Below are 25,027 nucleotides of genomic sequence, written 5' to 3'. Positions count from 1 at the left end.
AAAATAATCCCACCTTTTGATTATTTTTTAATAATTCGACCTTTTGATTATTTTTAAATAATCCGACCTTTATACCTCTTCCGCTTTAAATGGTCCCTACCGAGCATCCAACCTGATATTACAAGTTGCTAGACACGTGTCAACCTATAATTGGTCTAGAAAAAATTAAAAAAAAGTCTTAAAAAAATTGAAAACCCCCAAACCCAGATTTGGCAGCCCCAACCACTAGCCTCTACCCAATTCCGACCAGCATATCCCTTCCCCTCCCTGATTCTGGCCACCAAATCCCCTCCCCTCCCCTTCCCTCCCTGTTTCCGGCCGACACCAACCCCAGCACTAGCCTGCAACACCACCAAAATAGCAACTATACTACTACTGTTACTCCTTCGCAAATAAACGCACCACCCAATCAGCCCCAAAATCGCTAACACCAAACGAACCACCCAAAATCAGCCCCTTAATCGCAAACACCCAATCAACCCCAAAAACGCACCATCCAATCAACCCCAAAATCGCAAACACCAAACGCACCACCCAAAATTGCAAACACCAACCGCATCACCTAAAAGCGCAAACAAGGACGGTTTCGGTGGTTGGGCTGGGTAGAGGAGGAGAATTCGATGGTTGGGATGTATAGAGGAGGAGATTTCGGTGATCGGGCTGGAAAAGGGAGGTGGTTTCGGTGGGGTCTGCCGGAGAGGGGTGGTGGCCGTGGTTTTTTTTTAAAAAAAAAAAAAATTTCTATATTTTTTATTAATTTTTTTTCTCTTTTGTCCAATCACGTGGTGACACGTGTGTAAACAATCCAAAGTTGCAAATTGTAACCTATTTAGCCGGTTTCAAGTCACTTGGGACCATTGGGAGCATATTGGGTATAAAAGTCGGATTATTAAAAAATAATCGAAAGGTAGGATTATTTTGGGCGGATGAGGCAAAGGTCGGATTATTGCAGACAATTTTTACCCCACCCCCCCCCCCCCCCAAAAAAAAAAAAAAAAGAGAGCGAGAGAGATTGGAAAAAAGCATTATAATGCTACTAATTTTTTTTGGGAAAAATAATACTTTAATCTATTTTCATACTCAACTCCAACAATAAGAGTTTCCTCCGCTTTTATAAACTAACACAACTTACATAATTTTTAAACATAATTAATTAATTACACTACGTATTTGATTTTTCAAGCAAATAAAACAATCTTTTTTAAAAGAAAAAATTGATGGGAATAATCCCACCTTTTGAGCATCGGAGATTAATAATCCCACCTTTGGGATTCTTTTTAATAATCCCACCTTTATACCTTATCCGCTCCTAACAGTCCCAACCGGTCATGTAACTTATTATAACAAGTTACCAGACCCGGTTGGCCTGTGGTTGGTCGAAAAACATAAAAAAAAATATAAAGTTTTATTTTTTTTTAGGAAAAAAATAATAATTGAATAATTAAAAAAAAACCACCCACCATCCCCAGCCAGGTAGCCACCCTCCCCGCCACCTGATCCCGCCGTCATTGCCGCCAAAGTGCCTTGCCCCACGGCGCTGACTGCCAGATCAACTCCCCTAGCGCCGACGCCCCCTCTCCTCCTCCCTCGAGCCACCAACCTCCCTTCCACCGTCAACCATATATTGAAGGAGTTATGTCTTCGATAAGTGCAATTACTAGATATATCAAAGGATCACAGTTATGGAGATAATAAGTTCATACTATAAGGTTGCCAATGTCTATTGCTAGATATGACAATTGGACTTTGGGCTTGTCAAATGGTCCAAAGCCTTATAATATAGGATGGATCCTACAAGGTCACACACTAGAGTATTGGGTTAAACAAGTTAGAGGCCCATTATTGGGCCTCATGAGTACATGACACACCTTATGTTTGGGCTTGGATTGTAAGTAGAGTTTAATTAGGATTTGGACATGGTTTTATTTCTAGATATGATCTATAAATATAAACCATGCCTAGGGTTGTATGATATAACAATTTACACACTGTGAATTGTCAGACAAGCAACCAAGAAATCCCAAACCCTAATTCTCTCTCTCACTTTCGGCCCTCCCTTTCTCCTCCCCTAGTCCGTGCGTCTCCCCTCCATTGGTGGTGCGTGTGGTGGTGCGTGGGTGGTGTTGTGGTGTGCTCGTGACTCTAATCTCCGTTGAAGGTTGATTGAAGCGTTCGGTCACAACTAACTAGCATTAGTGGAGGTTTAATCCGTGCTCGTGGACTAATTAGAGGAATCACACGTTGGGTTCTTTGTCTCCCTTGTTCTTGCTCGATCACTAGTGGAATCACGCTTCAAAGGTATAATTCTTACTTCTTTATGTGTTATGCATGAGATCCTTGGTTTGGTGCTATATGAATATGATTCATGTTATTTCCGCATTTAGTACCTATAATCTCCTACATATATACCACAACCCTCGATTTCCAGCCTCCTTTCTCCGCTCTGATCCCGACTCCCCTCCCTTTCCCCCGTTTTGATCCTCTCTCCCCTTCCTCCGTCCCAATCCCGACCTCCCTCCCCTTTCCCCGACCTCGATTCAGCCAATTTGGTGGGATTTTTGACTTGTTGAAGGTGGAATTGGGTTTGGTGGGTTTTTGATTTTTCAAAGGTGGTTTTAGGGTTAGGTTGGCTGGGGTGGGTTGCGAAGGTTTTGCGTCTTGGTGGTGGTGGTTTCGCGTCTGGGTGGAGGTGGTTTCGGGTTTGGGTGGCGTGGTTTCTGGTCTGGGATTAGGTTGGTTTTGGGGTTAGGTTGGCTGGGGTGGATTGCGGTGGTTTCCCGTCTGGGTGCTGGTGTTTCGCGTTTGAGTGGTGGTGGTCTTGGGTCGCAGTGGTTTCGCGTCTGGGTGGTGGTGGTTTCTGGTCTGGGTTTGGATGGTGGTGGGGATGGCGTGGCTGTGGTGTTGGTTTTCTTTCTTTTTTTTTTCTTTTACTTTTTAATTATTTTTACTTTTAATTTTGGACAAAATAAATTGTGACACGTGTAAAATAAACTTAATAAAAAAAATTTACCTCTTCAATCAGTTACTAGTCACCCGAGACTATTAGGAGCGGATAAGGTATAAAGGTGGGATTATTAAAAAGAATCCCAAAGGTGGGATTATTCCCATTAAGTTTTCCTTTTTAAAAAATAAATAAATACAGTCAGTTTTCTATATACCAAGATAAGCAAGATCAGAGCTAAAGAATCACATATATGGCTTATAATCATTATTTTTAAAAAATTAAAAAAAAAATAAAACTTATAAAAACAAAACATAATTATACCAGACAGTAGAGAGCAAATTATTGATAAGGGAGGCATCCTATTAATTATTATTCCTAAAATTATTAGGATTGACTTTAATCTTCTAGAATAATCTAGAAGGTTCTTTTTAAATTCTAGTAGAGTTAAGATTAATAATTAAATAAAGAATTTTATTTGGAATAAAATAAGTGTTTTCTTATGATAAACGAATTTTAAAACTGTTTTACGCGGAGTTTATGCTTAATTATATTAAAGCGTGTTTTATTTTTTAATTAGCGCAAAACGACAAGCTTGCCGCCAAAGGACAGAGCTTGTCGCCATGCGTGATTACTATCGCATGACGACAGAGCCAGTCGTTCGCGATAGGAACCCAGTTTTATTCAGATTAGAATTCGATCTCGTTCTATCGTTTTCGGACTATTTTCTTATGAATAGGGTCCTTGACCCCCGTTTTCAAATCATCACAATTCTCTCTCTTTTCTCTTTTAATCAATAGCTTATTCTTTCTCCCTCTTGCTTTCTAACTAACCTTTTCAAACACCATACCGCATATATTAGTTTTAGACACACCTAGCCAAGTTATAAGTTAGTTGCCTTCGTCCTCGACGTGAAAGGAGGGTTTGGTCCCAAATCCTTATTTCAATTATTTAATTGTTTGATTTAATATTTTATTGAACTTTATTAACGCGTGTATTTTGTTATTAGAAAAAGGTACGAGACATCAAAGTGAGTAATTTTATTAAGCTATTCATGTAGAAAGCATGTTTAGATTTTATTAATTCCTACTATCATGTTAGGATGCCTTTATTGCTTTCTAGTATCATGTTTAGGGTGCTTCCTATTCTTTCTATTATCGTGTTAGTATCATGTTAGGGATAATGTTTAGTGACATGCTATGGTATATTATTAATTTTGTTAGTATCATGCCTAGGATCTTGCTAATAGTATTAAGCTTTATTGAGATTGAGATTATTATGATTGTTATAATGATGTTTATTATTATATGTTGCTTGATATGCTATATTGTTGTTATTGCTTGATCACGCCTTTTATGCAGGTTTAAAGGGAATTTGTACTTGAAATCACACCTAATAAGATAATTAATAATTCGGTTTAAGCTAATATGATTTTAATTCAAGTGATCGCCAATAATAGTTTTGTTTGTGCATTAATAATCAACCAACATAGATTAAATAGGTTTAGGGTTAATCTGATGATTGCATGTTAGTCAGAAAGCGCACATGAATATGAGAAGAATAAAGTAGAGGCCTATTTTAGGGTGAGTCCTTTCTCTTTTAGATTGGAATCGTACCTTTATCCCCGAATATCAAGTTATGGTTCTAGACCACTATGGAGTTAACGATCTCATGGATTGTGAAGGGGTGTAACCTTCACCTTGTGAACGGTTTACAAGTTCTTAAAACTTGTTGGCAACTCTTTTACTATAGCTTCTTTCCCTTTGGACGCCACCATGCTTAAGTGTATGATCATAGTGGGGTTCAAGTTTGGGATGCTTGAAATATTCCCTACACAAGACCAGTCCATATTCACAAAAAGTCGCACAAAATTACACCGGTTTTACTCTGAACCAACATAATAATACAAATTTTAATCTCAAAAACATAATGCTTGATCTAATAAGTAGCCAATCTCCAAACACTTACTCCAAAGGTCAAAGGATGATTCCATAAGTACCCTAATCTCAATCGTTTGTGAGTTAAAAGAAATAACAAAACAAGTTATATGGCTGGTGAGGTTGTAGTGAACTTGATCAGAATAATGTTTTCACCTCACCATGTCATTAAGTAAAATTCACAATACCATGGAAAATCCAACATCGGGTATCATTCCAATTGATAATACTTTTGAACTTTATACTCCCTCCGTTTTTAAATACTTGCTCCACTTTCCTTTTCCGGTCGTTTTTAAATACTTGCTCCATTTCCTTTTTTAGAAAGCTTTTACCATATTTAATTCATTTCTCACACTTAGTGGACCCAACATATACTCTCTCTCCTCTTATTCTTCCACTACTTTTGCTTTTAACAATTTTTTATTTTCTCAACTATCCCACTACCTCCATATTTTATTACTTTCTCCAATTTATCCTAAAACTCCGCGCATGGAGAAATGAAGCAAATATTTAAAAATGGAGGGAGTAGAAGCCATAAAAGAATGAAAAGATTGCTGCTCTACTTTAAATAAATTGGAATAGAAGGAAGAAACTATATGAAAAGATTCAAAATTCCAAAGAAACAACTTTTTCCAATGTAAAGGCTATGTAAGATTAAGCTGTATGAATTGTTGATACATGAGAAAATGAATAATTGATCGACTAAATCAGGGTTGTAAAACTCAATCAAACCAAAGGCAAGAGAAAATTATGGATTTAAATTGAACGCCAATTTCGAAATGTACATGCTATTCTGAACTCATAAGTCGCTTCAATAGAGGAGAGAGGCAGAGGAGGAAGGAGGAGCGTTTGACAAAGAAAAGAGGGAATAATAAAAGGGTAATTTATATGATATCAACTGAGGGCATGAATGTAAACTAACATTTTGAGGATGTTATTGTCCTCACACTATTTTTTTTTTGAAATAATGTCCTCACACTATTCATAAGAGATTTCTCCCACTTTATATAAGGTAGGGATACATTACAATTGTGATTATCATTTTATTTCAAAAATAGTAAAATTGTGATTATAATGTTTATTTTTTTTATTTTATATTTTTTATAATTTATATTTTATATTTTTATTAAGTACGTAGTGTATATATTGATATCAAATTTATAAGTATTCGATTTATCAATTTTTTTTTTAACAATAGATTGATTTATTATTAATCCTATATTTATTAATGCTAAAAATTATTCTTAAAGTCAAATCAGTTCATACAAACATCAAACTACTTAAACTATCATCTTAAAAAAAAACAAACACTTAAGCTCTAAGTGACAAACAAGCCAAAATATATATAGTTTGATTAAAGTAATAAATTTATAATGACCCGGGACATTGCTTGGACCAATAAGACCATCATCACTTATGGTTTAAAAATTTATACCACTCCTCTATCTCTACCACTTTCTCATTCCTCCACATCATCTATACCACAATACAATATACTTTCTCCAAAAATCACCCCACCCATGGTATAAAAAAAGTATACCAACACACTTTCTCTCTCCTATATGTATGAATTATACACTTAATTAAATTATAATTATATTTTGTTTTATGTTGAAAATAACTAATTACTATTTATAAAGTTAATTAAATAAAAATAAGCAATTTAGGTAGAAAAAAGTGAATTTCAAAAATATATAAAACTATATCAATATGGGTGTCTATGTGTATGTCTTGAAAAATTATAAACAATGGTAATTTTTTCATAATTTTTGACTTTATAATTTTTTCTTAAAATGCAATTGAAAAAAATAAATAAATAAAAGATGTATGACAACCAAGCCACATGGCGTGACCTGGTTGTTTATGTTTCATGTGGAACGAAGCAAAAGTTTACAATGGGATGGTGATGGTATAGTTTTATGCCACCAAGGCAGTAAAAATTTGCAACTTTTGGATGAATATTTACACCGTGGTATAAAATTATACCACGAGTGTTGATGCTCAAACTAGTTCACTTAAAAAAAGTACTCTATCCGTCCCTTTATTAGAGTCATATTTCTCTTAATTATATGAGTAATAAATGTTAAATATATGACTCTAAAAGGATGGAGGGAGTATAAAGTACTCCGCATTAAATAATCTATCTCGATTTTCAAAAAAATATAGTGAAGAGAACAATTTAAATTTAGGGCATGTTCACATTTACTTAATTTCAATTTAGTTCAATTCACTTCAGTTCAGCTCCAATCAGTTTAGTTCAGTTCAGCTCTTAATTTCCTTCTCTCATAAAATATTCATTTCAGCTCAATTCAGTTCAGTTAAGTTCAGTTCAGCTCCAATTAGTTCAGACCAGTTCAGCTCCAATCAGTTCAGTTCAGTTCAACTTAGTTCAGTAAATGTGAACAGACCCTAAATCTTAATTTGCTAGTAAAAAGAACCTTAAACCGCAATAATGTCAGAGATAATAGTGTCCAAGTGGATAGTATAGATGAGAAAACCAACACAAGGGGTAGAATGTTAACAAAATTCAAACCCCATGATGTAACTCCTCTTTGTGAAGGTGGTATTTTGGAATTTAAAGCAGTATTTCTAAATTATTTTAACTTCCTTAATAGTGTAAGAAAATCCAAAATCATCAATAATAAAAAGGTCAAGATTATTTCCAATTTAATAAAAAAAAAAGTCTGGTATTAAAACAGCCCACTGGAAAAATTGAATAGCCCATGGTTTTCTCTCTCCTAAAAAAACCAACTGTTATTGTTATTCATCCTCTAAATTCACCCCTTTTTATACTCTTTCTTCTTCCTCAATTTCTCCTTCTTACTGTGCCAACAACTTTGTTCTCAAATTTCACATCAAATTTTTTCTTTTTTTTTACCATTTTTTTTGTACTTCATCTTCCTCAGTTTTTGGCAACTTACAAACTAGTACAAATATATAAAAAAAAAACCATTTTTATTATTTTTTCTTGGGATTTTAATAACAAAATTTTGTAAAAAAATGAGTTAAATTATTGGTAAGCCAGATTAAAATTTTGGGTTTTTGACAAGAATTTGAATTACCCATTTGGTGGATTTATTGGAATTATTTTCATGGGAATTGAGCCTGATTATAGTGACAAAATAGCGACGGATATCGAAAAAACGACCACCAATACGAGCAAGTCGTCCCGGAAAAACCGACGGCGGAATCGTAAAATGGCGGCGGTTCAGACGTTGTTTAACGTCTGTAAGGAGGTGTTTGCCGATGGTGGTGTCGGCTTTATTCCTCGTCCCGACGACGTCGAACGGTTGCGCTCTATTTTGAGTATGTTTTTGTTGAATTGCAAGTTTTTTGTTTGCCAAATTATGATTTTATTATATTTTTGGAATTGAGATCTAATTTTAATGTAAGTTGTTATCCGGCTCTAATAGTTCTTCCTGTTTTGACTTGTTGTGTGTAACTGCGTGGTCCGATCAAAACAGGAAGAACTTTTAAAAACAAGTAACATTATTGTTACTTGTATGAGTATTGTTTTATTTTACCTGTATAAATTCAGTAATTTTTTTTATTAGAGTGAACAATTTAATTCAGCAGCAATGTTGGTGTGTTGTTGATTTTAATTTAGCAATGTTGGTGTGTTGGTCATTTAATTCAGCAATGTTGGTGTGTTGGTATATTTATATGAAGTTGATTGTTTGAAAAATGCAGGTAAATGTTATTATGCTAAGGTTATAAATAGAAAAAAAAAAAAGAAAATAGAATTTTATCATTTCGATGAATTTTAATAGAAGATCCTGTTATACTGAGTTTGACTTTGATTCCTTATTGTATGTTATTTTTGGCAATTTGGATTTTTATAAGTCTTTTTGGTAAAAAAAGCCATGAGAAGGTACTTTCTTTTGTGTCTAAACAGCAGTACTTTCATAACGTCTGAATGGTTCATTTCATGCGGTCCCCAATCATGTTGCATGGTACTATTTATTCCGTGTCATGAGACTTATTACCAGATGTTAACTAATTTAGCTGGTTATTCCCGACTTTTTCCTTTTACATTATTGACTTTTGTGACTCTCTTACTCCCCCGATAAATAATTTTAGGTCCCATTGCATTTTGCCATATATTCATTGTGTCACCCTTTATACTGTAATACCCCATATTTGTGTTATTTCTATCATCTTCTCATCACTTAGTTCTAGTTGTGGCACAGTAGGAGTACATCAACTTTTAGGTAAAGAAGGGAGTATGATTTTATAATTTAGTAATGGATGTTTGAAATGTTTTGTTGGTGTTCGTGCTGTCTTATTTGAATGGTTTTATAGTTAATTTACTAAGGTGTATGAAAAATCTATATACTATTTGTAACTTGTTGACTGATGCTTTTTTTATAATAATTTTATCGGATTATAATATAGTTGAGTGCAAAATAATAATGCAACTAGTTGTGATCTTAACAAAGTTGTGTGCAAATTGCATGAATAAAATAAGTGAACATGTCTAATGCAACTTGGTAACGTCAATTTTTCATGTATAGTTTGCTTATTTATTTATTCTTCCTTTCTGCCATGTTTCTTTCTGTTGTTAAGAGATCATATTCTGTTTATGCTCACAAACAGTGTTAGAATACGCTTAATTGAAAGCAATCCCCATTTTTTTGTCACTTTGTTAATAGTTTCCATTTATATTAGTGTTAATCGGAATATGGTATGTTTTGCTACAGGGGAACAGGTTAATGTAATTCATTTCCAAGTTACTCCATACAAAACTAGTCTAAAAATGCACTAGTGTACCAAGATCCTTATGCACACGTTTTGAACTATGATTTCTTACACCCACCCACTTTTTCTCACTTAGGGCCTGTTCTCTTACGTTGAAATTCAATTCAGCTCAGCTCAGCTCCTAATTTCCTTCTCTTATAAAATATTCATTTCAGCTCAACTAGTTCAGTCAATGAGAACAAACCCTTAATCGTCTACTGTACCCACCTTTTTCTTACACCCACCACCACAATAATATTCTTTTTCCAGTTTTGTTAATTTGTGTGCAAATAATAAGTGTTGGAAACTTTAAAAAACGGAGGCAGTACATATTATTAACTGCTTGGTTAAATTATATATGGACACGTGAAGATTACTAGATTTATATTCCCTCTATTCTGGATCCTCCTGAATCTATGGTAGCGTATTGCCTCCTAGTCTAAAATTTGACAGGTGCTGTGTAGAGGTGTCAATTCAAGTGTATAGGTTGGGTTTGGTAAATTTAGGTTGGGTCCGGTTAATTTTGAATTTGAGTCATGCTCAATTATTGAGTCAAGTCGAAATCTGAAATTTTTTTTTTTTTTTTTTTTTTTTTTTTTTTTTTTTTTTTTTGGGGTTGGTTTCAAAGTAGTGCTGTGTCGAACACCCTAATGAATCTTATTCTTTTGTAAACGTGGGTTTGGGTTTCTTAGAATAGATTAAGCTTCATGGAAAACATAAATGTTCCAGATGCATGTATGTTTTCTTGCTGATAGTGTTGGTATTGTAGAATAATCTTGTTCTTCACCTCTTGACTTGTTATTCCATGACCTTTCTTGAGTTTCTTCTTAAAGCAAAAACTTCTTTCTGTTTTTTTTTTTTTAATTTTTTTTTTTAATTTGATGCAATAAGTCAAGGGTTTTTTCATCCTTATATTTTTATACTACTCTATAGCAAAATTCCTTGAGAATCTCACTATTATATGATTTGTGTCTACAGATAGCTTGACTCAAGATGATGTTGGATTGAGCCCAGAATTGCCGTATTTTAGACCCATTAGGATTGGGAATAGTCGAGCTCCTGTCATAACTTACTTGCACCTCTATGAATGTGACAAGTTTTCGGTATGGTTTCTTGTGCTCATTGTATTGATCTATCTTTAGATTCTTTACTAGACTGGTGCTACAAGTTTAATTAATTGTTTTAAAATTGTAGATTGGAATATTTTGCTTGCCGCCGTCAGGTGTATTACCCCTTCATAACCATCCAGGAATGACTGTTTTCAGCAAACTTCTCTTTGGGACCATGCATATCAAGTCATATGACTGGGTAGAAGGTGATCCTTACACCACCGCTGTTTCAGAAAGTAAGGTTTTCTTTAAAGTAGTGCTTTATATATACTAGCACTGCTCATGTCACTTACATTTTGCCTTTAGGAAGTACTGAAGTAGCAGGGTTTTCAGCCTGCCTTCATAGTCCTAGATCAAAGTACGAGTGTACAACTATTAGCACACACACCAAGTTCAATTGTAGTTCATGTACATAAGATATATGTATACATACTCTTTTTATTGCCGGTTCATCATCAGAAATAATCGTGATTTTAGAGTTTTAATTATTTTCAAAATGTTTATTTTTCTCTTTTGCTGATTCCAATATGTCACAAAATAATATGTTTTCACCTATTTCATTTATTTTTTATTAGAATAAGAACATGCTGTTTATGTCTTTGAGAAACTAAGGGTTGATGAACTCATTTGACATGATGGTTGACAGATGCTCCTCCGGCAAGGTTGGCGAAGCTTACTGTTAATGAAGATTTTGTTGCCCCTTGCAACACTTCTATCCTCTATCCAGCAGCAGGTGGGAATATGCATTGTTTTACAGCTATGACAGCATGTGCAGTTCTTGATGTTCTGGGCCCTCCATACTCTGATCCTGATGGTCGCCACTGTACATACTACAGGGAATATCCTTTCGATCGTTTCTCAGGTACCTGAACGTTTAATGTAGTTGCGTTTTTAATTGGTAATACTGGTGGTAGTTACTTTGTGGTTATACTGTCTAAGCATTCCTTTTATTTATGAAAAACATGAAACGGCAAACATGTTAGTCACCTAACCACTATAGAATGGTAAAACTGTAAAAGTACCTTCAAAACAAGAAATGGTCAACATGTTAGTAATAAAAGGTATTGATGTAATGCATTAATTGTACTTCGTGTAATTTTCATCATTAACTAGTTTAATTAAATACCAAAGTAGACGCAAGTGCAATTTAGGTATCGTGTGGTTCACGTGGGAAGTAACTTCCCATGGGATCAATATTTTATGGGAAATTTTTTCCCTTACCAATTTCCTAGGAATTGAGCTATCTTGTTTGGTTGGCACTATAGGAAATTATCTCCTAGGAAAATTCCAATCACCAAGGGTGGGCTTGGTGAGAAATTTCCCATGTCTTGTGGGAATTTGCATTTCCCTTGGAATATCTAATTCTTATGCTTTTCTCATTTACCTCCAACCAAACACAACCCCATATGCCTATTTCCTAGGAATTTAAACCCCAACCAAACAAGGCCTTAGATTTATTATCATAACTAAGATTTTAAATAACTTAAATAAGAGTTTTTTTTTTTTCTTCTTCTTCTCCTCTTGTGGTGTTCGGGTTAACCTAACATTTTTGGCCAAAGATGATTATTTATTACCTTTATAATAAACATGATATGTTTTTTAGCTATTCTATTTTTAATGATTTTTGTATTACTTTTTCATAGATCATTGAATATTTTTTTTTAAAGTTTTATTTATTTATTTTATTCTGTAAAACACTTTTTTTTGAGCAAATTGAAACCTTTGTAAGTCCATGTTATATAAAAGATAACTTGCTAGGAAAAGATCAATGATTAAAATCTTTGTACTTGCGGTGTTAGATATTCTGAAGTTTGAGCTTTCATACTAAAAACCAAATGGTGATAGAAAGAGTAACTCCCTTAGCTTTAAAGGTTATATTTTCTCTCTTTTTCTAGTGTGATACAATTCACATGTGGACAATAATGAGGTTTCAACACTTCTCTTCACATCTGTCACACATGAATGCACACTACAAGGCACACATTTATAATCCTAATTTGGGAATGAACATCTAATAAAGGTCCCTTAAACAGTGGCTTGATATTAACGCCTAATTTTTAAAGAGCCTAGATACCATGCTTAGATTGAGTCTGCTGATGATTTTATATTCGGTCACGCCCCTTACATGAAAGCCCTTTGGACACGGGGTGCTGCATGGGCCTTCTTATGCCCAGTGCTGAATATTTTTATGTGGTAGTGGTCTAACCTTAAGGAAAATTAGAAGGGATTGCACACTAGTTAGCAACACTTAAGATACATTTGCTAAATTTGTTTGGCCAAAAAATTCTTGCTTATATTCTTACGGGAGTTGAGGCATTTGGAGAGAGTGTTGATGTGGTAAAGTAAGAAAGAAAGTAAAAGGTGGGTAAGTGTAAGAAAAATGATGAAGAAGCAAGTGAAAGTGAGTAGAAAAGTGTAAATACTGTGGGGGTAAGGGAAGATAAGGTAGTAAATGGGGTTTATCAAAAGTGGAATAAAGTAAAAGTGTTTAAAACTTTAGTAATGGACTAATGAGGAAATTGTTAAGAATATCTAAATATTGTGGGGATAATTGGATAAGGGAAGGTAAGGTAGTAAATGGGGTTTATCAAAAATGGAATGAATTAAAAGTGTTTAAACATTTGGTAAAGGACTAATGAGGAATTTTTTGAGAAAATTTAGTTACGGAAGTAGAACTAAAAAGACCTGAACTTTTTCCTTTGGAGTTATGTATTCTACAATCATTACTTTGGCAGGAGCTTGCTGCTTAACTTTGTGCATCACGGTTATTTCTTGTAGACATACATGATTCACTGCGATTGTTACCACAACTGCATTTGAAAATACTTCATGCTTGAATCAAAGAGTTTAGGAAATAGTGTAATGGTTAATGGGTAATGAAATGTTAAAGAGTTTTCAACACTTTTTTTTTTTTAAAATTTTATTTAATAATTAATATTTTCAATCCTATTGTAGGACTGTATGACTAACTAGTATCCCAAAATCAATCTCATGGGTGATGACATGTACAGTGGGTGTATCACCAAACCAAAATGTTCCGTATATTTTTACTTGCTCACCCCTGACCTTTTGGCCATTTAACTCATTAAATTAAAATTAAATGTCATTTATGTGATTGCTATTTAGCGACCAAGAAGTTATTAGGAGTGTTTTCTTTTGATAAAAGCTATAAGAGGAGACCCTTCAACATAGTGCTAGTCTGCTTCATGTGTTGTAAGAGGGTTTTAAGTTTATTAGAGAAGTTTTGATATCTTTTTTGTTGCTGTTTTGATATCTTCTTTCTTAAAAAAAACAATTAATGCAGTATACTTGAATGGTAACATATTAACAGCTTATTCATTTGTCACAGCAGATGGCATATCTGGGCTTGAATCGGAAAAGGATCGTCTTGCATGGCTTCAAGAGAGGGAGAAACCTCGCGGCTTGACTGTTTTTGGGGCGCCATATAGAGGTCCCAAGATTGTGGATGGTTGAGCCTGAGCCGGACTTATACTTTAGGCGCCTCTAGTGCACTGCCCTTGCTGCAAAGTCATAAACTTTCAGGGTTTCAGTGCTTTTTTTTTTAAATTTTTTATTTTTTCAACTGCGATTACTGTACCGCTCTGAAGTTTCTCCAAAGCTCTTGTTAGGATTGAAGCCTTGTACATAAATAGGAGAAAATAGGAAATGAAAGAAACCAACAGGAAGAAAGACAGGTAGATGAAGGATTGGGAGATATAGAGTCTGAGAATATAAACTTGAAAGGGATATATTTAGATTTAGCCAAAATTTTCAAGAGCGTTGAGAAACTTTAAACCTTTGGGAGACTTTGTTTTATTTTTATTTCGGGTGCGAAACCTGAAGCAATTGTTTTAGTAATATGCATTATGGTGATTAAATTCTCTTTGCTGTACCAAGTTGTTTTGGTATGAATGATGCATGCTGTACACAAGCCACCAAACAAGCTGTTAAAATTGTTGGTACTAGTGATTGGACTCATGGATGCCCGAGTCGAGTGAGGAGTTTTAAAAGGAGTATTGTTATGTATTTGTAGGTACATAACAAGGATATATTGCTAACTTAGTAGTTAGTACAACAAAAAGGTGACGGCTAATGGGACCACTAATTCATACTTTAATTTTCAGATTTTAGTTGTACCATTATAGTCATTTTAGTACTATTACACTACCAATAACACAATTTCACAACCTAGCTGTAAAAATAGGATCTTGCTAACAAACGCCCCTGAGATGTTAGATAAGTATTTAAAATATTAGTTAGAGTGATATTTTTGGGAATGGATGACAAAGTCACGTAGATCGGTGTAACTAATGTTCATTTTAATTTAATCTTCTAAATTTAGGTGGCTTATCTAACGCTTTTGAGACGTTCGTTAGTTTTTTGCTAAAGAATAATGAGAATTGAATCTTAGACAAACATCTTGATTTTTGATTACTTACTCTATACATTCATTAATAACAAATGGAGCAAAGACTCTTCACTGCTGTAATATCATCCATCCCATGAAGAGATTAAGGGCCTATTCTCTTACGTTGAAATTCAATTCGGTTCAGTTCAGCTCAGTTCAGTTAAGTTCAGCTCCTAATTTCCTTCTCTTATAAAATATTCATTTCATTTCAATTCAACTCAGCTCATTTCAGTTCAGTTCAGCTGAGTTTAGTCAATGAGAACAGACCCTAATAGGATTTGCATCTTAATTGTTCAGATCGTAATCTTTTGCAATGTACATAATATGCATTATTGCCTTTATTGGTAACTTTTAATCACCTTTTTAGGGTTATTAACCTAATAATAATTTTTAATACAAACTAATCATAATGTAGGGATACCAAGACGGTACAATCTCAAGTCCAACTATATTGCATTATCATTGGGCCTGGTAGTATGAAACATATGATGACACGTACATAACAACTAAAACACTGATTAGTGATTACATAGGAAAATGGTTTGATATGATGTTTTTACCCAGAAATTTATGGGATTAATAACTTAATCAAATCTTTAAACTATCACACAAATGATTGTTCTGTAGGGAAACAAAAACGCTAAAGATCACAATGAGTGTGACAAAAAAAAGATGTTACAAATCTCAGGTGGCAAAATGATGTGTCAGGTAAGAATGATGATATGATAGGCCATGTAAGGATATGAAAAAGAATTTTTTTATTTAAAAAAAAAACAAATAATATGCATTAGGATATCAGAGATTTCTAATGTAAATGAAAGAAATGAAGAATATGAGAGATTTTTAATGTAAATGAATGAATGAAATGGTGGTTACTAGTTAGATTGTGAGAAAGCTAAGATTTGCCCAATAAACTTATATTCAAATTATTAACCCATAAGGTTTCATTAAATGACTTTTTTTTGGAAAGTAACGACAATTACTCTATTAGTCATTAAAGTTAATTATGCCACGTGGCAGCATCTGATTGATTGTTTTTAAAATTTTTTTTTTTTAAAAAAACTTTTAAAAAAAACCACCACCCGCACCTCCCACCAACCCTCCTTCTGCCAGCAGGTTACCAGCATCAGCCCCCTCCTTCGCGTCGACACTGACACCTATCTCCTTTGTGCTGGCGAGCCCACCCTATTCCCTTTCTCCCCGTCCACAATGCTAGTCAAAAGATCAAGCATTCGCAACTTAGCCCTATCGGGTTACTCCAACCATTACCAATTCCAAAGATGAAATCTCTATGGATTTCATAGAGGGGCTACCGATATCGGGTGGAGTAGATACCATACATGTTGTAGAGGATTGACTTCCAAGTATGCACACTTTGTTGGATTGAAGCATCCATTAACTGCTCAATCTGTGGCAGAGATATTCCTAACAGAATATTGAGATAAAATAGTATATTATATTATTTTGATATGATAGAATATTTCCATACAATATCTTTTCTAATTTAATTATTTTCCTAAGATCCTAAGATATCTTGTGATACTAGGCCTAGGGTTTGTATCTCCTATATATTTCCCAATGTGATGAATGAGAAGGCAAGCTATTCTACTCTAATTATTTTCTATTTCTCTCTAATTTATCATGGTATCAAGAGCAGGTTGATTTTTTTAGCCATGGAGCAGACTTCAAATCTGCAATTAAATTTCATCACTGAACACTCGAAGGTGCTTTCGGGTTTTGTGAGTAATAATGATAAATTTGATGATTCTTGTTGGATTATCGATACCGGAGCAACCCATCATGTTACCGGTAATAGTTCATGGTTGTTTGACACACACGTCATTGAATGTCCGGTTGGCTTACCGAACGGTGAACGTGTATTTGCTACCTTGGAGGGATCCGTCTATTTGTCCGATAATATCACTGGAGTTCTTTTTGTGCCTCATCTTCATTGCAATTTAATCTCTGTTACTCAACTTAGTGATCAATTAAATGTTGTTGTCCAATTTAACTCATATATGTGTGCTATACATGACCGACTGAAGCAAATGATTGGAACGGGACTTTGGCGAGACGTACTATATTATTTTAGCAAACTGGATACTGTGCAACGTGTGTCTGTAGTTGAAGCTACATCAGAATTAGAGCTCTAGCACAGAAGAATGGGTCATCCTTCAGAGAAAGTAGTTAAGTTGCTTCCTCATATTAGCAATAATAAAAGTGGTTTATCTAAGGGGTGTGAAGTATGTTTTCGTGCTCAACAACCTAGAGACAAATTTCCTCTAAGTGAAAATAATTCTACTCGAATTTTTGATAAAATACATTGTGATTTGTGGGGTCCATATAGACATGTTTCATCGTGTGGTACTCGTTATTTTTTTACTATTGTTGATGATTATTCCCGGGCTGTTTGGATTTATTTGATGCTTGATAAGACAGAAGTTTTTCAGATGTTTTTCATGAAAAACTAAGAAGCAACTAACTGTTTCTTTCTCTTCTTCGGAGGCCGAGTATAGGTCCATGTCTTCGTGCTCTAAAGAGCTAAAATGGGTGAAAGCTTTGTTGTTGAGTCTTGGAGTACAACATCCAAAGGCAATTATGTTATTTTGTGATGATGAAGCAGCTTTGCACATTGCAAAGAATCCGGTTTTTCATGAACGGGCAAAGCATATTGAGATTGATTGTCACTTTGTTCGTGATGCAATTACTGAGGTGTGGATATCTACATCTCATGTTCCGACTTCTTCACAGCTTGCGGATATTTTTACAAAAGCACTTGGGAAAGCACAGTTTGATTATCTTCTTTCTCAGTTGGGCACTTACGATCCGAGCGCTCCAACTTGAGGGGGGGTATTGAGATATGATAGTATATTAGTTTGATATGATAGAATATTTCCATATAATATCTTTTCTAATTTAGTTATTTTCCTACGATCCTAAGATATCTTGTGATACTAGGACTAGGGTTTGTATCTCCTATATATTTCCCAATGTGATGAATGAGAAGGCAAGCAATTCTACTCTAATTGTTTTCTATTTCTCTCTAATTTATCACGGAAGTAGTGAAACTTTGTGGGTTCACCTCTTCTATAGTTTTGGATCATAATTAGGTATCTTTAGCAAATTCTATAAGGAGTTATATCTCTTACAAGGGACTGATCTGAGGCGTAGTACAACCTACCATCCCTAGCAGACTGAGGGACAACCGGAAAATGTGAACAAAACCTTGGAGACCTATCCGAGGTGTTTTGCCACAGAAAAGCCAAAATCTTGGGCCAAATGGCTCCCTTGGATAAAATCAAATAGTAATTTTTTTAAAGGTGGTTATTTTCAAATTAGCGTAAACAAAACTAAATAATAGAAATACAATGGAAAAATATATTTTGTCCAAACAAATTGAAAAACTTTGTAGTTTACAAAGGCACGTAATCTTGGCACTTACTAATTACGAGTAATTATTAATGTTTGAATTATATGAAGTGATATACTGCATTAATGAACATAAATGACTACCACAATTTTTAAAATTGGACGGCTGTGATTTAATGAAGTTTGGATTATTTTTTAAAACTTATTAAAATTCATTTTCCTTATTTTAGGAATTCATTTTAAAATTTGAAAATTAATTATTCTAATTTTCAATTTTTGTTCCAAACATCATTATTACTTGTTGAATGATAATATAGCAGTATATCACTCCTTAATAGTTACGAGTACATAATTATAATTTGATTTGATTCTAAGTTTTGGATACCCAAATCGAACCTAGCCAAGCTAGCTACTTTACATTAGCACTCGCATGCATCTTCATAGAATATATTGATATGAAGTGATACTTATGTAGTTTATTTTTAATTTTGATGATAGAACATCTCCATGGAATGTTATTTCAATGCACTTTGAATCAATCAGTCTTTCCTTAATTAAACCGTGTATTCGAGGCAACAACAAATCCATATTACATGAAAATTATGAAGGACTTTGAATTAATCAGTCCTTAATTTTTAGATTTTTTTTAAGGCCATCAGACGAAGAAATTATATTTTAGAAAAAAAAAAGTATATGACATTCATCTCAACTCGTCACGATTAATATCATAAATTGAAAAAAAATGAACAACTTGCTCATAATATTAGCACAAAGTTAAATTTAATTAATTAACTAGATTGGACTCTCCGTATCCTTTGGTATAACATGTTTAAGCATCAAACATTATTCAATAATTAATGTAGGAAGTGAGGGTCAAATTTTTGGAAGCATTGTTTACTTATTACAACTTGATATAATTCAAATAATAATATTTGTCTCCCGACTATAAGAAATGGATAGTAGTATAATTAATGGCATTGATGTCGTGAAGGAAATTATTTAGATATAAGGTGGTCTTATGATGGTAAGACAATCTTAGTTAAAATCTTAAATCCTTTATATCTAGTGTGGTCATATCTCGGTATTATAAGAATTTAAAAAAAAAATATTACCGAAATAAGACCACACTAGATGTAATGGGTATAATGCGATTGCCCTCTCACAATTTATGGTGATACACCAACCGAACAATGTAATAAGTCACCGACCAATAAGTAAATAGGCATTATAACATAAGAATCGATATCACATACTCCGTAAATAAATGTTATTGGGGGATGGATCGGAGTAACGCATGTGTAACGTGTAATAATGTACGAGTAGAGCAGGTTCATAGTGTTTTAAGACCGGGAACATCCATGTGAAGGCGGCTTTGAAGTAGCTATGTACGTAACTCGTCTAGCAGCATATAATTATTGCGTGGCTGCGGCTGTGGTGGTCATGGTGCACGAATGTATGTAAGCCCCTATTATGTTATATCTTGCTTATTGGATTGTTGTGGGTTTTCTCTCAATTCTTTGACTTCAACATGAAAAATTTTAGTCTCCTACATCGTCAATTCTTGTGTTTTAATCTGTAAATAATGATTGCTTGTAGAAGTGTGTAATTCTCTTTGGTTGGAGTATTCTCATTAATCAATATATATAGGTATGTACAACCTAATTATGAGAGCCCTAATTACACAAGATTATTTTACAGAATATTAACAAGATAATATATAAATCTATTATCTTAACATAAACATTATGGCAAGTCACCCCAAACAAGCTTGTTGCACCACAAGCAAGCAACTAGCTGGCCAGCATTGGGAAACAATTTAATTTGGAGTTTGATACTTTGATGTAGCAAGAGGCTAGTAATTTTATAAAAAACCCTAAGTGTTATAAAACATGTGAAAAGATTCATAGGAAGAAAAAAATTATCCATATATAATATACAAAAAAAATTCACGTGGTTCACTAATAATGTGTTAGCTATGTTCACAAGTATCAACAGAAAGTTTTATTGATCTTCAAGAGTAACACAGATTACAAAAATTGGCTAGCTAGGTTAGCAACGTGAGACCAACTCCTATGTTGGACATTCAAATGAGGTAGGCTAACTGGCCATATTCTAACACTAACTACAGTCAATACGTTTATTATTCATAATGAAATTATTTTGCCCTGACTAGTTTCACTTAAAATATGCGCAAGTTTAAGACTGAAAAATAAATTAATACTCCATCTTGATTAGATGCCTGCATGTAAGTGGTAGTTGGACTAATGATCTAACAAGTTAAACATCCAATTATACAGAAAGCAGTCAATAAGTAATAAGACTCAAGTCAATCCCTCTTAATTAGCTGATCTATTGGATTAATTAAGGTGTAGCGAAACAGGAGATCAGCTTGATTAAGAAAAATCCAAGCTAATTTGCTTACTGCTTAGGTCGTGCATTAGCAAATAATTAACTCAAATCTGGTCTTTGGCCTTTTAATAAGCCATTTAAATCAGTGTAATGACCTTGCTTTGATTAAATAATAACTACAAATTGGCCTATAAGCTTTAAGTTTAAAGATTACATATTGGCAATACAAAAATTGATCATTTGTCCGTATTATTACCTTCTTCAACTAAAGAGACAGATATTTGTTCTCTGGACAATACAGCTGAGGTATTTTTGAGGGCTCGATCGATATATGAGTGTCACTAGAACTCGACATCATTTCCTCTAAATATGCTTTAATATAATAGATTTCCCTCGATCACCTACTGGCCGCTTCACCTTAATTTTGTTGAATTGAAATTAATTTTGCTGATTAACATTTATAGATTCTCTATTATATTTATTTTTAAAAGCTATTGATTTTTAATTTTTTATTGATTAAATGTTAATCAAATTTATTTTTACTAAATTGAAATTATTTTTATAAAACTAAAATTATTTTTTACCGAATATTATAATAAAATTAAATAATTCATATACTATATGTGTCAATTTTGATGATATGAGACTTTCCTCACATCTTTTCACCCAATTTTTTTTTGCAGTACACACCAACGTACTAGTACTACATACTTCCTCTGTTTTTTTAGTTAACTCATTTTTATTATCACGCTTGTTAGCGCATGTTTTGAACAATTAATATCTTTAATTATCAACATTGTAAAATTATAGTAAAAAGTGGACATTAATTAAATATACATTGAAATGATTCAAACAAGATCCCACGTGAATATGTTTTATCTTATCCATAATCCATAAATCACAAAAGCGAGTCAAAGCGTATTGTGTGAATAGTGTAAAAGTCAAACGGTGTCAACTAAAAAAAACGGAGGGAGTAGTTTTTACTTATCTCTCTTACTCAATGGTTTTTTTTTTCTTTTCATTTTTTTTGTATTTTTTTTTATTATTTTTTTTAACACCTACTCAACCTTCAAATTATTTAAACCCAAGATTTTACTATAAGTGAATAGAACTTTCGCGAATGAAGATATTATCTGTCATGGTCGATCAATATGATTAGTAGTATGAGAAGATAAATCATCCACCTTCCATTAAAGCCGAAGGGCCAATCTATTCGATCTGTACGTTGTAACCTTAAAAATACATGAAGTTCTTGCAGCTCATTGTAGTTTAAGGAACCCATAAATGTGTACAATTGGGATCAGTAAAAAATTAATTAAGATTTGTCACTGATTTCAGTTTAATTTACGTATATATTGTGCCACTATACAAAATATACTTCAATAAATACCAAGTCAGTTATCTACTTCTCTTAGGCCTGCAATCATGTTTTGTTTACTTCAATTTGGATAAACCTCATTAGATCAGATAAGGTATACTATATATCTTAGAATAGTTCAAAGGGAGAAAATGAAATGGAATTCTAAAGATCACCTCTGTATTTGGAGTCAATAAGAACACTTAATTATATTAATTATATCGTAATTAATTGATAAGATTGATCTTTAGGGTACATAGAAGAGGTAATACGTAGTAGAAGTTCATGAGTTGGCGCATTGTTTGCCGTGCGTTATTTTGGTAGGAGATTGTTACTTGTAGATGGCGTGGTTTGATAGTTTTCCTTTTGAGTGTGTACATCTTGTGACCTTAGCTTGATATATATGATGCTATTGAAAATGAAGGTTATTTTGTCCACTAGGGCTTAATTACTTTATAAATTAGGGATTTAGGGGTGTTTGGTATAAACATCTTAAATGAAACGGAATGGATTCAAATAAGTAAAGGGTAATGATAGATGTTACCTTTACTATATGTTTGGTATCCTAATGGCCGAAATGGAATAAACAATTTGAGCAGACTGTGATTGAGTAAGGAAACATATTTGTTTCCACTAAGCTAGTTTGTCAAGGATAACAAATTGGGGGATTTTGTTACTCTCTGGAAACGGTATGTGTTACTTTTAACCCATACCAAACAATTAGAAATTGAAACATTTAATTGAATCTGTTTTCTACATCTAAAATTACTATACTAAACACCCCTTAAATATATATACCTAGCCAAGAGTGCTTTACAAAGGATTTTATGCTCCCTTCCCCGCCCGGCCGCCCCACCCAGGCTCTGACAAAAAATGATACAGTAACAATAAATTGGAAAAAAAAAAAGATTACAATATGTGAAGTTTAAATAATACATATAAACGTAATATATATTTTCTAAAATGGTACAAGTCCGAGAATTTATAACAAAATCACAAGTGAAAATTCTTAATCTTTCTTTCAAATCTTCTTATAATTAACATGCATCCCTTATCATTTAACAAACAACTAGATCTAGGGTATGATAAATTCTCATTACTAATGAGTACAAGAAATCTCAAGTGTACCCTTTGCTCAAGACTTAGACCCAACCCCAACTTTATCGCGCACACAACCCCTTGCTCATGCAACCTTGTTATTTGTCAAGGATTGGACAGCCGGACATCCATTTATCGAAAAAAAACTTACATGTGAGTTGAGTCTATTATTATCGTCACATTGGAGAACTAAAAATAGATTGATTAACACAATATTATTGGTGGCCTGAACTAATCTACATACCTATTTTCAATCGGCTAGTCTCTCCTCCCGCCCCTACAAAATTCCCAAATTGCAGTCAAATTTATCATACAAAGTTGAAATTTTAGAGCCAGAAAAGCAGCAAAATAGCTGCATAAAATTAATACATGTATAAAATAATTTCAACTACATTATTTTCGTGCTAAAAAATATTTTCAACTTCAATTCATAATAGTAATATAAATTCTTATAACAAAGTTCAAATAAATATAGAATGAATGTTCATACCAAGTCTGCTATGTACAACCATTGCCAACTGTATCTACGGCAGTCAACAACCACAAGTATGTATAGTACTAATTTATTAATTAATATAAATCAATAAGATGGTTATTAGATTACTCTTAAAGAGGTCAATGCAATGGACAACAAAGTCTCCATTTTAATTTAATTTTTGTAATTGATTAAGCATGATGGAAAGCTAAAATTTGTTTTTGATTAGAGTCTTAAATATTGGCAACTAGATGAAAGGTATCCCACTCATTATCATTATTGACTAGTATCCATGTGACATATTCTCATGGTACGAAGCTTCATTTTGTGTCCAGGTACCGTACAAACATGTATTGCTGAAAGGTATTTCTATCCAACTCTTCTTCTCAAGTCTCTCCAATTAGTCGACGGAGTTTTAAATATTAACGACTACCCTCTCTGTCTTGAAATAATATCCACATGTACAATTTTTTTCTATGATTTCTGATCTCTTTTCTTGATATTTCTATTTGGGGAGGCCTTGATCATGGAGAACCTTCATTATTATGTTACTTGGGTGAACCAAAGGGGTAATTTTTTGCACATTTGACGAATTTTAGTCATCATTTTAATAATTTAGAAATAGCAAATTTTATCCAATGAGCAAAAAAAAAAGGAAAAAAAAGGTGTATATGTAAGAATTTCCATGATTTTGGCACTTCAATTACCCAATACGAGGGCTCTTGAACCCTCCAAATTTCAATTGTGTTTATCTATTTTTGGTGATAAGAGAGTCACAAGGGCGGGGGTGAGAATCAATCCTAGGATATCTTGAAATCGGGAGGGAAGCTCTAACCACTTGATCTATCCTTTACGTACTCTCATTATGTTTATCTATTTAGTTGCGTTATTAATCTTATTATACCATCCTCACAATCGTATTAACTTAGTGGTATACAATTAGATTTCACTCTAAATATGCCACTACATACCTAATTACCTATATTAAGTCATGAAAAGACTATAAAATCCATTTTTTTTTTATCATTAAAGCATTCTCAATTATACAAGGGTTTAGACAATATGACAACTAATTATAAACGGAGGTTATAATGATAATTAAACCACTAGTCGTTGAAGTTGTACCCTTCTTAAGTTGACAATGTGTTTAATTCATAGATACCTAAATAATAATGCGAAAATTGGTTGGACAATTGACGTTCTAATGCGTGTGCTTCTCATGTAATGGGAAGAGATGAAAAGTTTCA

General features: G+C 33.4%; 1 protein-coding gene across 1 annotated transcript; it reads left to right on the top strand.

The window, feature by feature from the left end:
* The first annotated feature begins 7,936 nt into the window (after nucleotides 1-7,936).
* On the top strand, nucleotides 7,937-14,605 carry LOC145595411 (plant cysteine oxidase 2-like). The gene is made up of 5 exons (XM_081651821.1): nucleotides 7,937-8,188; nucleotides 10,598-10,718; nucleotides 10,810-10,960; nucleotides 11,371-11,586; nucleotides 14,074-14,605. The coding sequence occupies exons 1-5, from the start codon at nucleotides 7,971-7,973 to the stop codon at nucleotides 14,196-14,198; spliced, it is 831 nt and encodes a 276-aa protein (XP_081507947.1). The 5' UTR covers nucleotides 7,937-7,970; the 3' UTR covers nucleotides 14,199-14,605.
* The last annotated feature ends 10,422 nt before the right edge of the window (nucleotides 14,606-25,027 follow it).

Source organism: Chenopodium album, chromosome 19 (assembly GCF_948465745.1).
Source record: "Chenopodium album chromosome 19, dcCheAlbu1.1, whole genome shotgun sequence".
Lineage (NCBI taxonomy): Eukaryota > Viridiplantae > Streptophyta > Magnoliopsida > Caryophyllales > Amaranthaceae > Chenopodium > Chenopodium album.
Note: the sequence above shows the minus strand (reverse complement) of the source record. Positions and strands in the feature narration are given on the sequence as shown.